This window comes from Hemitrygon akajei, chromosome 4, assembly GCF_048418815.1.
Source record: "Hemitrygon akajei chromosome 4, sHemAka1.3, whole genome shotgun sequence".
NCBI lineage: Eukaryota > Metazoa > Chordata > Chondrichthyes > Myliobatiformes > Dasyatidae > Hemitrygon > Hemitrygon akajei.
In genome coordinates, this window is record NC_133127.1 from 111,071,935 (window position 1) to 111,087,603 (window position 15,669).

General features: G+C 42.0%; 1 protein-coding gene across 3 annotated transcripts in view; it reads right to left on the reverse strand.

Moving 5' to 3' along the window:
• Positions 1-15,669, reverse strand: part of myo16 (myosin XVI) — a 1,004,680-nt gene that overhangs the window by 484,876 nt on the left and 504,135 nt on the right. For all 3 annotated transcript variants that reach the window (XM_073043171.1, XM_073043172.1, XM_073043173.1), the window contains one exon: positions 847-964. In XM_073043171.1, coding sequence (XP_072899272.1) covers positions 847-964 — 118 coding nt within the window. The remainder of the gene's footprint in view (positions 1-846; positions 965-15,669) is intronic.

Consider the following 15,669-nt stretch of genomic DNA (forward strand, 5'->3'; position numbering starts at 1 on the left):
ACCTACAAAATTCTGGAGGAACTTAGCAGGTCAGGCAGCATTTATGAAGAGGAATAAATGCTTTTTAGCATTTCAGGCTGAGACCCTTCATCGGGAGTGGAAAGGAAGGCATCAGAAACCAGAATAAGAAGGAGGAGGGAGGGGGAGGTGTACAAGCTGGAAAGTGACAGATGAGAGACCAACTATATTCTAATCCTTTTGAAATGAATGCTAACATTGCATTTGCCTCCCTTACCACTGAATCAACCTGCAAGTTAACCTTTAGGGTGGGGGTTTCCAACGTTTTTGAAGCCATGGACTAATGCCATTAAACAAGGGGTCCATAGGGGTAGGGAACCCCTGCTTTAGGGGGATCCTGTGCGAGGACTCCCAGGTTCCTTTGCACCTCTGATTTTGAATTTTCTTCACATTTAGAATAGTCTACATCTTTATTCCTTCTACTAATCTGCATGACCATAAAATTCTTTACTATGTTGCACCTGTCACTTCTTTGTCCATTCTGTCAATCTGTCCTCTCTACCTATCTTTATATCATCTGCAAACTTGGCCACAAACCATCAATTCCATCATTCAAATCATTGTGAAAAGAAGTGGTCCCAACAGCGATCCCTACTGAACACCACTAGACGCTGGCAGCCAACCAGAAACTCAATATTAACAAGCAGGAATTTCATTCCATTTCTGCAAAAGAAGCTACAACGTTTTTTAAAAAAAATCTCTCTGAGGGAAACTACAAATGTAAAGCCCTGAAAAATTAGAAAATATGTTCCTCAGATTCCTGCTGGGTGAAGCCATAATCCAGGCCATCAGTTTCAAAATCCCGAGGGGTTTTACCAAAAGTGTTACCTCCAGTCAAAGTCCTTTTGCCTTCATTGAATTGCAGTTCTAGATATTTAATATAGCGGCTGGACGACACATTTAATGTGGTTTTTGCATGGCCAAAGGATTCCAGCAAACAGCTGACCTAGAAGAAAGTTCACAAAACATTTACCAAAACAGTCATGTAAACTTTAGGATCAGGAAATTTAATCACTTAGTTGGTACACCGTTTATGCTGCAAGATGATTGTGATCAGCACTCCATGGGAATTACACTGTAGTTCAGCAGTGAAATTAATTGCCATGCAATACGTAACTGACATCATTGTCGTGATATTCCAGCAACATAAAAGCCCAGACCTGGAATACATGAACAGGCCATCACTGGAGGTAAAGCTTTACTCCAGTATTAGTTAAAAAGCTATATCCCTACTTTCGCCGCTGTCGTGAAGATTTGGACTGCAGTAACACTGTGCTTCTTTACTGCGTTGTCATCTCGCAGGTTATTGGTAGAAGACCCTAATTCAAACCATTCCTGACCAAGGTGTGCACTTATTTAACAGTAATAGTAAAGTATACTGGAGCAAGCCTTCACCTGCTCCTGCATCACACACAATGCTGGAGGAACTCAGCAGGCCAGGCAGCATTTATGGAAAAGTGTCCAGCCGATGTTTCGGGCTGAGACCCTTCAGCAGAACTCCTGTATTCCAGGGGTGGGCTTTCATGATGCTGCAATATCACAACAATTATGCTGGTAATGTATTTCATGGCAATTAATTTCACTGCTGAACTATACTGTAATGACCGCTTGACTGTTAGGAATTTCCCATAGACGTACCAGATCAAAGTCATTTTGAAGCATATAACAGTGTACTAGCTAATTAAACAGATTCTATGCCTACTTGTTGTCTTATTGAAAAACAATATTAAAATTTGTAAATCTCCTAAGAACTATCTTATGCCTTTCTAAATTTCAGTTTCAGTAAACAGGATATAAACACAATTAACAGCACTTTAACGTCAAGAGCTTTAAAATAGTGCAGAGTAATTATTGTCTCTTAATTATCAGGATGAAATCCAAGGGATTATAAATAAGAGTAGATGTGAGAATGTGGCAAAACCATCTGCTATTGTTACTGATGTAAAGTCAGAGTCACAGGTAAGCACATTTTTTTTTTAGATTCTATACCATATGGCAAGCATGCAGTCAATGTGAATCAGAAGACTACTTCATTTTCTGCCTTTAACTTCAAACCTTATGCAGCACATACTTCTTCTCAGGAGGTACTGCCTAACTGTGAGTAAACAAGGTGTTTATTTAAATTTACTCCATTAATCCAAGACCCTAGAACACCAGTTGAGGAAGAGCAAGAATTTCTGAAGGAACAAGATCACTCAAATATTATTGAAATATTAAATGCACAATACTCATCCCTGCTTAGCTATAAGGTCCAACTATAAAGAATGCATCTCAACTATATAGACAGTATATTATATAATACAACTCCTATATAGCATAGTAAATTGTAAATGTTCCCATTCGGGCCCAAATATTTAATCGCTGTGGAGGGTTTCTTACTCTTGTGGGATAACATCTTTCCTGACATGGGGGATCATTCTGCTTGGCAAGTGAGACATGTGGCTGTGAAAACAACCTCAGGTTCTGGGGCTTCCTCCGTGGTGCTTGTAGAAGCTGACTCTGAGTCTACAGGAAATAGTTCTGACAGCGGTAACCACCTTTCTTCGTTTTTTCTTCTTGTAGTTTGTGCATCTTGTTCTTGGGAAGGTTTGTTTAGTTCACTGGAGTATTCACTTATTAATCTCTCTATTGCTCCCCGTGTGATCTGATCTCTCCTCTTGGTTTTCTTGTCCACAGCATCATCTGATGCAACCTTTGTTTTTGTATCTCCATTGACTCCTTTCTTTCTGGCCTTCCACTCATCCAGCTGGACTTTGGTCTTTGCATCTACTTTTACAAGCAGCTTTTTGTCTCCCACTTGAAGCTCATGCAATAACCTTAAATCTGCTATCCAAAAGTAGAGCGTTCCTATGAAACCTTTTGTAAGCCAAAATGGCGTAAAGTGAAGAAACAATTATCATTAATTTATAGGGGAAAATTTTTTGAGCGTTCCCGGACCCAAAAAATATCCTACCAAATCATACCAAATAGCACATAAAACCTAAAATAACACTAACATGTAGTAAAAGCAGGAATGATATGATAAATACACAGCCTATATCAAGTAGAAATGATGTATGTACAGTGTAGTTTCACGTATCAGAATCGGGAAGATTTGGCCAAAAACCAACTTGTAGAAAAAAAATCACGCATGCACACACACCTGCCTGCGCAAGGCTTCACAGTCATGGTAGTCTTTCTCAAGGTAAACACAAGTTTAAAGTGGGTGCCTTCCTTCATAAAAGCTAACATCCTCTTCAGATTTCTTCCAGTTAGTGAAAACAGGTACTAACGTAGGTCTTTTGTAAAAGCAAAGTGGCATAAAGCAAACTTTTTGTAAAGCAGGGGACACCTGTACATGCAGAGTAGCTTCTGGTTCTTTATACTCTCAAAAGCTGAATGCTTGCAACTTTCCTGAACCTCCTTGAACTCTCTTCCAGCTTAAAATGGAGCCACATTTTGCAAGTGACTGCGTGATTAACATATCAGAGGTTTCTCAGACCTTCAGAAACTGTTGTAGTCAGACCACTGCTTTCAGCACTTTCATGCTTCTGAGCAGAATGGTTATTCCTTTGTCCAAAATGCTTTCTAACCAGTGGCAGAGAGGTTGGTACCAACACCTATTTGCTCTCTGTTGGATACAGTATGGAGGTAGTTGTGGCATCATCCAGTAACTTCCTTAATTTGCTTTCAGTTGGCTTCATTTCAGGGGATGTGGCATACAATTTGTAGCTGTCTCAGCCTAACAGAACCCCACAATGCTGGCCCTCATGTCTTTACCACATCCAAACCCATTGCAGCTTGTTGGTTGTTGTATTTCATTGTTACAGATGCCGTTCCCATAGGAGTTATCTTTTCTCCAGTATATGTTCTTAGTTAGATATCTGCAGGCTTCAGTTCAGTATTTTTTGAAATAACATTCAAACTCATTTTGTGGAATGACTGACACAGCCAAGTCAGTGTCCAATTCCATGTTAATTAATTTGCTGTTCATTTCTGGTGTAAGCCATATTGCTTGTCTATTGTTTGTTTTCAAATTGTAAATCTGAAGGCTACCCAGTCCTCTGTCATTCTCATCATTAACTGATTTTACATCAAAAACATACAGATTAGTTCTCTTTTTGAAACTTCAACTTAACTTTTTACTTTTCTCTCTTCTCCTTTTGTCTGCTTAACATGCTTTTTGTATATGTCCTTTCTTGTATTTTCTGCAAGTTTCGGCTTTAAACCTATATTGGTCTGGTGTATGTGAGCCCCTGCTACAATGGTAACACAATCTGTTTGGCCAAGCTGGTATTTGTTTAGACTTTTGTTCATGTTCATTTTCATCCCTCATTTGTGCTTCTGTCTGCTGTCTCCATTAATAGTTATTTCAACTGCTCTTTTAAAAATGTGGCTTCAAGGGTAGTCATAGCCGAAGGGTGGTAGTGGGGATGAGCTAAACAAATGCTCTTCATGGCGTGCATCTCAAACAGCCTCTGACAAACAAGTCCAACTCCTGGCCTTCACGTGTGGCATAGTTCTGATGTCCGGCGGAGCTGTTCTCACTGACAGGAGAAGGGGCAAAGGCGCCTTAAAACCAGTTGCTCCGAGCAGATGGGGTTCATTAACCACAGATGGTAGCTCATCTAGGAGAGGGAAACGCTGATTACAAACCTCCGCTGCCTTGCGGCTATACCCGCTCACGGGAAAGGTGTTGGGAGTAAACCCCAAGGAAAAATCTGGAGTCAGAGTCCCAAAGGCTTCTGTATCCAGCAGTAGCACGGCAACTCCTGTGATGCTGCTAGCACTGTATTGACTTTCGTCGTTCCTTTGGACCTGTCGTCATCATGGAGAAGGGGTTCCACTGCATGGGCAACAGACGGATCGCCATATCTACTCTGCCCTGGCTTGTGCCCTGGAGAAGCCACTCCCAGTGACTACCAGAGGCACAGTACCCATGGTCGACCACGACTGACAGAAGCCACACCATTTAAAAATTTAAACTGTGCTTTAGTCATAATCCAATTTTGAATGCTTTCTTGTAAGATTCCACAAACTAAATGATCTCCCAATGTATCATAAAGTGCAATCATTGAGCTAACAATGCTCAGACATTCTCTCAATTCAACTATATACACTGAAATGGGCTCTGCCCTTCTTTTTGATTTTGCTTATGAAACCTGAAACATTCTGCAATCAACAATGGTTTTTGTTCTAAATATTCCTGCATTATTTTCATGCTATCAGTAAAGCTCATTTTGGCTTCATGGAGCAGTTAATTTTTGAAGCAATCTGTGTGCCTTTAAAACGAAGGCACTCAGCAAAATTGGCCTTTTGTTTCTCATTCTCTACTGTACTGCACTTGCTTTAAAATACTGGTCAATCTGTTAAGTATATAAAAATCAAGCTATCTGTTCTATAATCAAATGTATCAATCTTCCTGATGTAGTTGGCCATCTCTACTCTTATATATAAATGATTATTATCACCCTGTACTCGTTGTTTATTAACCCATGAAGTCTTCAGTTTACTGCCTTTATTAAATTGACTGTGTCTTCCCTCCCAAAAAACAGGTGGTGTGCTGATGTTTTTTAACGCGACCATTTCTCCCTCTGTTTTTTAGTAAGTCTAACATCTCACTTCATTTTAACAATAGGTGTGTTTAGGTGTGTTTTAAAAATACCTTGTCACCACTGTTATGTCTTCTAACTCCAAAATCTTAAATTAATTGAAAGGAAAAGTCCAGAAAGTGAATTTAAGTGAGGTGCGCACTGATCATGTGATAGCATATGCAGCACGCAATTCATGTATTTTTACATATAACATAGAGTGAATTATTTAAATGAACAAGAATGCTTATTCAAACAATATATTTACAATATTATTCAAATATTACTGAAATATTAAATACACAACAAAGACCATGTGTTTTAAGCTGTGACTGTATGTAACACCAGTTAGTTCATAGCTTGAGTACTCTGTACAGTACTGGTTGCCATATTACAGGGAAGATGGGGCTGTACTGGAATAGCGGCAAAGGAGGCTCACAAGAATGTACCAGGATGGAAAAGTACAGCCATGAGTAAAGATTAAATAGGCTACCATTGTCTTCACTGGAACAGAGAGGCAGAGGAGGGAGTGATTTGAGAAATATAAAACAATATAAAGCCTGGACAGAGCATAAAGACCTCTTTCTCTGATCAGAGGGATCAAAAACCCGAGGAACTTTTGGAGGCAAATGGCTACACCACACTTGTTATGAATTTAGTGGAGTAAGTGATAGTGTGGGTTTTTTTCAATTTAAACCTGAAGATCAGTCTGACTGTTAGTCTGTAGACAAGAGAATGGACACAGTTATACAGCACTGGAACAGGTTCTTTGGGCCAACTCACTCATGCTGACCAAGGTGCCTTCCTGAATCACTCCCATTTCCTGCCTGCAATTGGCTCATATCGCTACAAAACTTTCCGATCCATCAATCTGTCCAAATGTCTTTTAAACTTTGTGATTATGCCTGCTTCTACCACTTGGTCTGGTAGTTTATTCCATACATCGATACAGCATAACTTGTCCCACAAGTTTCCTTCAAATCTTTCTCCTGAATTCTATGTCCTGTAGTTTTAGATTCTCCTACTCTGTGGAGGAAAGACTGTGACCATCCACATTATCTCTGCCCCCAATGCATTTATATAGCCATCCCCTCAGGCGTCTTTGCTCCAGGGAATTCAATCCCAGCATGCACCAGCCTCACTTTGTAATGTAAGCCAGCCAGTCCTGGTAACAAAAAGAGCTTTGCCCAGTGGCCAGTCGGGACATTGGACGTTTCGAGAGGAGGGGACTTCATCAGGCCCGCTACCTGAGTACAAAAGGCAGCAGTGGGTCACTACAGAAAAGAAGAGCTTTGACCAGTGACCGTATGACTTTTGGGATTAATTAGCAAGAGCTAGTTAAAGGAGGGCAGGGGCAAGTGCAGCAGCCATCGTCGCAGTGCCCATCGTCTGGGTCAGAGCGGTGAGCTTGAGGCTTTAGCTCTTTGAGACTTCCGTGAAGAGTGGTTTCAGTCAGAGAGAGCAAAGTTCAAGGCTTTTTTTTTCCTTTCCTTTCTTTATATCTGCTCAAATAGGATAGTAGAGATGCCAGGCAGCTTAGCTGAATGCTCCTCTTGCAGGATGTGGGAAGGCAGAGATACCTCCAGTGTCCCTGATGACTACAACTGTGAGAACTGCATTCACCTTCAGCTTCTAACAATCCGTGTTAAGGAATTGGAGCTGGAACTGGAAACCAGGTGACAGTCAGGAAGGGAAAGGGGATTAAGGAGCCAGTGCAGAGTACTCCTGTAACCATCCCCCTCAACAACAGGGGTGATGACCTAACAGAGGAAAGTCTTTGTCTGCCTTTGTGAGTCAGAAGGGAAGAGGGGAGAAGAAGCATGCTGTGGTGATATGGGATTCATTATTTAGGCGAACGGACACAAGGTTCTGTGGGAGAGAATGAGATTCTTGGATGGTATGTTGCCTCCTGGGTTCCAGGGCCTAGGACATGTCACTCCACTCTTTAAGGAGGGAGGAAGACAAAAGAGAGGAAATCATAGGTCGGTTAGTCTAACCTCAGCGGTTGGGAAAGTATTGGAGACTATTACTAAGGATAAGGTTTCGGGATACTTAGAGACTAATGGTAAAATAAGTCAAAGTCCACATGGTTTCTGTAAAGGGAAATCTTGCCTGACAAATCTATAACCATATAACAATTACAGCACAGAAACAGGCCATCTCGGCCCTTCTAGTCTGTGCCGAACACTTACTCTCACCGAGTCCCACTGATCCGCACTCAGCCCATAACCCTCCATTCCTTTCCTGTCCATATACCTATCCAATTTTACTTTAAATGACAATACCGAACCTGCCTCTACCACTTCTACTGGAAGCTCGTTCCACACAGCTACCACTCTCTGAGTAAAGAAAATCCCCCTTGTGTTACCCTTAAACTTTTGCCCCCTAACTCTCAACTCATGTACTCCTGTTTGAATTTCCCCTACTCTCAATGGAAAAAAACTATCCACATCAACTCTATCTATCCCCCTCATAATTTTAAATACCTCTATCAAGTCCTCCCTCAACCTTCTACACTACAAAGAATAAAGACCTAACTTGTTCAATCTTTCCCTGTAATTTAGGTGCTGAAACCCAGGTAACATTCTAGTAAATCTTCTCTGTACTTTCTCTATTTTGTTGACATCTTTCCTGTAATTCAGTGACCAGAACTGTACACAATACTCCAAATTCAGCCTTACCAATGCCTTGTACAATTTTAGGATTACATCCCAACTCCTATATTCAATGCTCTGATTTATAAAGGCCAGTATACCAAAAGCTTTCTTCACCACCCTATCCACATGAGATTCCACCTTCAGGGAACTATACACCATTATTCCTAGATCACTCTGTTCTACTGCATTCTTCAATGCCCTACCATTTTCCATGTATGTCCTATTTGGATTATTCCTACCAAAATGTAGCACCTCACACTTATCAGCATTAAACTCCATCTGCCATCATTCAGACCACTCTTCTAACTGGCCTAAATCTCTCTGCAAACTTTGAAAACCTACTTCATTATCCACAACGCCACCTACCTTAGTATCATCTGCATACTTACTAATCCAATTTACCACCCCATCATCCAGATCATTAATGTATATGACAAACAACATTGGACCCAGTACAGATCCCTGAGGCACACCACTGGTCACCGGCCTCCAACCTGACAAACAGTTATTCACTACTACTCTCTGGCATCTCCCATCCAGCCACTGTTGAATCCATTTTACTACTTCGATATTAATACCTAACGATTGAACCTTCCTAACTAACCTTCTGTGCGGAACCTTGTCAAAGGCCTTACTGAGAGTCCATATAGACAACATCCAATGCTTTACCTTCGTCAACTTTCCTCGTAACCTCTTCAAAAAATTCAATAAGATTTGTCAAACATGACCAAAATCTGTTAGAGTTCTTCGAGGAAGTAACATGCAGGGTGGAGAAATGAGAGGAGGTGGATGATATTTTCTTAGATTTTCAAAGGGCATTTGATAAAGTGCCTCACATGAGGCTGCTTAACAAGATAAAATCTATGGCGTTACAGGAAAGATGTTGGCATGAATAAAGGAATGGCTGACAAGCAGGAGGCAGTAAGTGGGAATAAAGGGGGTCTTTTCTGGTTGGCTGCCAGTGATTAGTGGTGTTCCTCAGTGGTCAGTATTGGGACCACTACTTTTAACATGGTTGGTCAATGATTTAGAAAGTGGAATTGATGACTTTGTGGCAAAGTTTGCAGATGATACGAAGATAGGTGACTTGGAAGGTAGAGCTGAGGAAGCAATGTGATCCAGCAGGACTTAAACAAATCAGAAGAATGGGCAAAAAAGTGGCAGGTGGAATACAATGTTGGGAAATATATGACAATGCATTTTGGTAAAAGGAACAATAGTGTGGACCATTATTTAAATGGGGAGAAAATTAAAAATCAGAGGAGCAGAGGGACTTAGGAGTCATTTGGCAAGACTCCTAGAAGTTGAATTTGCAGGCTGAGTCTGTTGTAAAGAAGGCAAATGCAAAGTTGGTATTGATTTCAAGGGGAATACAATATAAAAGCAAGGAGATAATGCTGAAGCTTTATAGGGCACTAGTCAGGCTGCATTTGAAGTATTGCCAAGAGTTTTGAGCCCTGTATCTCAGAAAGGTGTGTTGTCATTGGAGAGAGTCCAGAGGAGGTTCACGAGGATGATTCCCGGAATGAAGGAGATAACATATGAGGAGTGTATGGAACTTTAAGCCAAGACATTGGAATATAGAAAAATGAGTGGAGCAGGGGGAGTGGCGTGGCTTACCCAGAATTGGAGGGTACAGCCTAAAATTGATGGGGGAACTTTTAGAACTTAAAGGGGGTTGTTCTTAGCCAAAGTGTGGTGAATCTGTGGAATGCTCTGCCACAGACTGTGTTGGAGGGCAAGCCTGTGGATATACTTGAAGTGGAAGTTGATAGATTCTTGATCAGTCAGGGCATCAAGGGATATGGTGTATGGGATTGAATGGGATCTGGAATCACCCATAATGAAATGGCAGAGCAGACTTGATGGCTAAATGGTCTAATTCTGATCCTTTATCTTATGGTCTCATGGACATCTCAGATCTTCTGAATAGCCAGAGGTCGTGGTTCACGTAGGTACCAATAACATGGGTAGGATGACTGACGAGGTTCTCATAGGGAGTTCAGGGAGTTAGATGCTAAGTTAAAGGGTAGGACCTCCAGGGTTGTGATCTCAGGATTGCTACTCGTGCCATGTGCTAGAGAGGCCAGAAAAAGGAAGATTATACAGTTTAATATATGGCCAAAGATTTGAATTAGGAGTGATGGCATAAGATTTTTGGATCATTGGGCTCTTCCAGGGAAGGTGGGACCTATACATAAGGGATGATTTGCACCTGAACTGGAGGGGGACTCGTAACCTAGTGGGAGGGTTTGTTAATGCTGCACAGTGGGGTTTAAACTAGAGTTGAAGGAAGATGGAAACTAGAGGGGAGAGGTTGTGGAGGCAGATGTTGGTAAGACCTCAGAGGAAGTCAGGAATCAAAAGGTTGAGCATGGTGTGATCAGTGTCCTGAGCTGTGTATACTTCAATGCAAGAAGTGTTGTGGGAAAGGCAAATGATAATGCTGAAGATGAGGGAGCTGGTTTACTAACAGAGGCAATGTGCAGTGAGAAGAGTCTGTTGACAGGGCAAAATTGCAGTCAATAGGATGAGTTACAACATAAAAGGCTGACAAAATTGAAAAGGGTGAGTATAAGACTGAAGGTAACACACATAAAATGCTGGAGGAATTCAGCAGGCCAGGTGTCATTGATGGAAAAGAGTACATTTAACGTTCTGGGCCAATACTCTTCATCAGGACTGCAGAAAAAATGTTAGTAGTCAGAGTTAGAAGGTGAGGGTAGCGGAGGAAAAAAGATAAGGTGACTAGTGAAACAGGGGTGCGAGGGGTGAAGTAAAGAGCTGGGATGTTGATTGGTGAAAGAGATACAGGGACGGAGAAGGAGGAGTCTAAGAGGAGCGGACAGAAAGCCATGGAAGAAAGAAAAGAGGGAGGAGCACCACAGGGAGATGATGGGCAACTAAGGATATCAGGTGAGAGAGGGAAATGGGAATGGGGAATGTCCCATCCTCAAACTTGCCTGATCCATTTCCAACACATCCCTCCCTCAATCTCTCTGTCCCTATCGCTGGAGACAGCTTATCTGCTGATGTCTGTTATAAACTCACTGACTCTCACAGCTACCTGGACTATACCTCTTCCCACAGTGTTACTTGCAAAAACACCATTCTCTTCTCTCAATTCCCCCATCTCTACCGCTTCTGCTCTCAAGATGAGGCTTTTCAATCCAGCACGAAAGAGTTGTCCTCCTTCAAAGAAAGGGGCTACCCCTCCTCCACCATCAGCGCTACCCTCAAATGCACCTTTTCCATTTCGTGCACATCTGCCCTCACTCTATCCTCCCGCCATTCCACCAGCGATAGGGTTCCTCTTATCCTCACCTAGCACCCTACCAGCCTTGGCAACCAGCACATAATACTCCATAACTTCCGGCATCTCTAACGGGATGGTACAAGGTAGATGAACTTGCAGCACAGTTGCAGATTGGTAGGTATGATGTTGTAGGCATCACTAAAACATGACTGAAAGAAGATTATAGCTGGGAGCCTAATGTCAAAGGACAGGCATTGTATTGAAAGGACAGGCAGTAAGGCAAAGGGGAGGTGTGCTATATTGGTAAAAAATGAAATCAAGTCATTAGAAAGAAGTGACACAGAGTTGGAAGGTGTTGAATCATTGTGGACAAAGCTAAAGAACTGCAAGAGTAAAGAGACCCTGATGGATGTTGTATATAGTAGTAAGGATGTAGCCTACAAATTACAATGGGAGTTAGAAAATGCATGCCAAAAGGGCAATCTTACAATAGTCATGGGGGATTTCAATATGTAGGTAGATTGGGAAAAATCAATAGAAGGCAACCAAAAAAATTCAATAAGAAGGTAAAGACAGAATACAAAAGTAAGCTAGCCAATAACATTAAAGAGGATTCCAAACGTTTTTTTAGATACATAAAGTGTAAAAGAGAAGCGAGAGTGGATGTTGGAAAACAGTGCTGGAGAAGTAGTAATGGGGGACAAGGAAATGGTGGATGAACTGCTTAAATATTTTGCATCAGTGTCTGAATGACCTAGTTTGACTGCTTTGAACTAGCCAGAGTTGAAAAGAACAAAGGCATGAGGCTAAGGTTAGAGACCAGAGAAAAATCCTGGCTGTAGCTTTGGACCAGAGCTAATAAGAAGGTGACCCTGGTAGGTCAGGTTATCTTGAGCTAATGGGCCGGAGATACATCACTTGAACAGATGAGGAACACTGTAAGAGTTAGGAGTTTCAAATGCAAGAAAGTGTTAACTCTCCATTCAACAGAGACCAACCATCTGATGATGATACCCCTCAGACATGTGGAGATTGGAACAGGACCACAAGGAGCACATGGCCAGCATAGACTCCTTTTAGAAACATAGAATCATAGAAAACATACCCACAACATAGGCCCTTTGGCCCACAAAGCTGTGCCAAACATATCCCTACCTTAGAACGACTTAGGCTTTACCCATAGCCCTCTGTTCTTCTAAGTTCCACGTAGCCATCCCAGAGTCTCTTAAAAGACCCTATCGTTTCTGCCTCTGCACCATGACCGGCAGCCCATTCCATGCACTCACCACTCTCTACGTAATAAAACTTACCCCTGACATCTCCTCTGTAAATACTTCCAAGCACCTTAAAACGATGCCCTCTCATGCTAGCCATTTCAACCCTGGGGAAAAGCCTCTGACTGCCACACGATCAATGCCTCTCATTATCTTGTACAACTCTATCATGTCACCTCTCATCCTCCGTCACCCCAAGGAGTAAAGGCCAAGTTCACTCAACCTATTCTCATAAGGCATGCTCCCCAATCCAGGCAACATCCTTGTAAATCTCCTCTGCATCCTTCCTATGGCTTCCACGTCCTTCCTATAGTGAGGTGACCAGAATTGAGCACAGTACTCCAGTGGAGTCTGACCACATTACCTCTCCCACAATTGATTAAGACCAATTCACCGTATGTCTTCTTAACCACAGAGTCAACCTGCAAGCAGCTTTGAGTATCCTATGGACTCGGACTCCAAGATCCCTCTGATCCTCCACACTGCCAAGAGTCTCACCATCAATACTATATTCTGCCATCATATTTGACCTGCCAAAATTAACCACCTCACACTTAATTGGGTTGAACTCCATCTGCTACTTCTCAGCCCAGTTTTGCATCCTATCAATGTCCCACTGTAACCTCTGACAGCCTTCTACACTATCCACAACACACCCAATCTTTGTGTCATCAGCAAATTTACTAACCCATCCCTCCACTTCCTCATCCAGGTCATTTATAAAAATCACAAAGAGTAGGGGTCCCAGAACAAATCCCTGAGGCACAACATAGGTCACTGGTCTCCATGCAGAATATGACCTGTGTGCAACCACTCTTTGCCTTCTGTGGGCAAGCCAGTTCTGGATCCACAAAGCAATGTCCCCTTGGATCCTATGCTCCTTACTTTCTCAATAAGCTTTGCATGGGATACCTTATCAAATGCCTGGCTAAAATCCATAAACACTACATCTATGGCTCTACCTTCATCAATATGCTTCGTTACATCCTCAAAAAATTCAGTCAGGCTTGTAAGGCACGACCTGCCTTTGGCAAAGCCATGCTGACTATACCTGATCATATTATGTCTCTCCAAATGTTCATAAATCCTGCCTCTTGGGATCTTCTCCATCAACTTACCAACCACTGAAGTAAGACTTACTGGTCTATAATTTCCTTGGCTATCTCTACTCCCTTTCTTGAATAAGGGAACAACATCCACAACCCTCCAATCCTCTGGAACCTTTCCCGTCCCCATTGATGATGCAAAGATCATTGCCAGAGACAGCAATCTCCTCCCTCGTTTCCCACAGTAGCCTGGGGTACATCCCGCCCCGTCCTTGTGACTTATCCAAGCTGATGCCTTCCAAAAACTCCAGCACATCCTCTTTCTTAATAACTACATTCTCAAGCTTTTTAGTCCACTGCAAGTCATCCCTACAATCGCCAAGATCCTTTTCCGTAGTGAATACTGAAGCAAAGTATTCATTAAGTACTTCCATTATTTCCTCCAGTTTCATACACACTTTTCCATTGTCGCACTTGATTGGTCCTATTCTCTCACATCTTATCCTCTTGCTCTTCACATACTTACAGAATTCCTTGGGGTTTTCCTTAATCCTGTCTGCCAAGGCTTTCTTGTGGCCCCTTCTGACTCTTCTAATTTCATTCTTAAGCTCCTTCCTGCTAGCTTTATAATCTTCTAGATTCATATCATTACCTAGTTTTTTGAACCTTTCGTATGCTCTTCTTTTCTTCTTGACTAGATTTACAACAGCCTTTGTGCACAACGGATCTTGTACCTTACCATCCTTTCCATGTCTCATTGGAACGTACCTACTCAGAACCCCACACAAATATCCCCTGAACACTTGCCACATTTCCCTGAGAACATCTGTTTCCAATTTATGCTTCCAAGTTCCTGCCTGATAGCCTCATAGTTCCCCTTACTCCAATTAAATTTTCCCTAATTTGTCTGTTCCTATCCCTCTCCAATGCTATGTTAAAGGAGAGAGAAATGTGATCACTATCTCCAAAATGCTCTCCCACTGAGAGACCTGACATCTGACCAGGTTCATTTCCCAATACCACATCAAGTACAGCCTCTCCTTTTACTGGCATTACCTTTTCTATTCTTTGACTGTTCATGGAAGGTCAGGAAAACTTTGTAGGTGTGCACACAGGTATTCAGTTGTGTAAATTCACGTGTTCTTATTGAGACAATAAGGGTACTTGTTGGTAATTGCAGATTCTCTCTGCGCCTCTCTGATCATTGTTACTAAAAGGTAGATCTTACAAACTTATTCTCAGTGATTATAAATACAGTATTGTACAAAAATCTTAGGCACATACAGTATATATATATATATATATATATATATATATATATATATATATATATATATATATATATACCATAAGACAAAGGAGCAGAAGTCGGCCATTCTGCCCATCGAGTCTGCTCCGCCATTTCATCATGAGCTGATCCAATCTCCCCTTTAGTCCCATTCCCCTGCCTTCTCACCATAACCTTTGATGCCCTGACTACTCAGATACCTATCAATCTCTGCCTTAAATACACCCAATGACTTGGGTACCTAGGGCTTTGGAGCGGAGAGCGAGTTTATATATTTGGCGGGAGCAAAGAATGTTGAGAATGGCGAGGGTGGAGTGCTGTGGAGGGGTGTGATAGGGAAAGACTGCCAGAGGCAAGGGGTGGTGTGGGTGCAGACACACCCAGTCCAGAGACACCAGGCAAGATCATATGATTAGGGGGAGAGAGAGAGAGCGAGCCTGTGGTATATCGAATTACCTGATGAACAAGTAGTTTTTGGGGTACTGTAAGTCTGTGTTTTTATTGATGCTTGCTACACACTTGAGTGCTTGGTGGAGGGTGCTGATGCTTTTGTGCAGGTG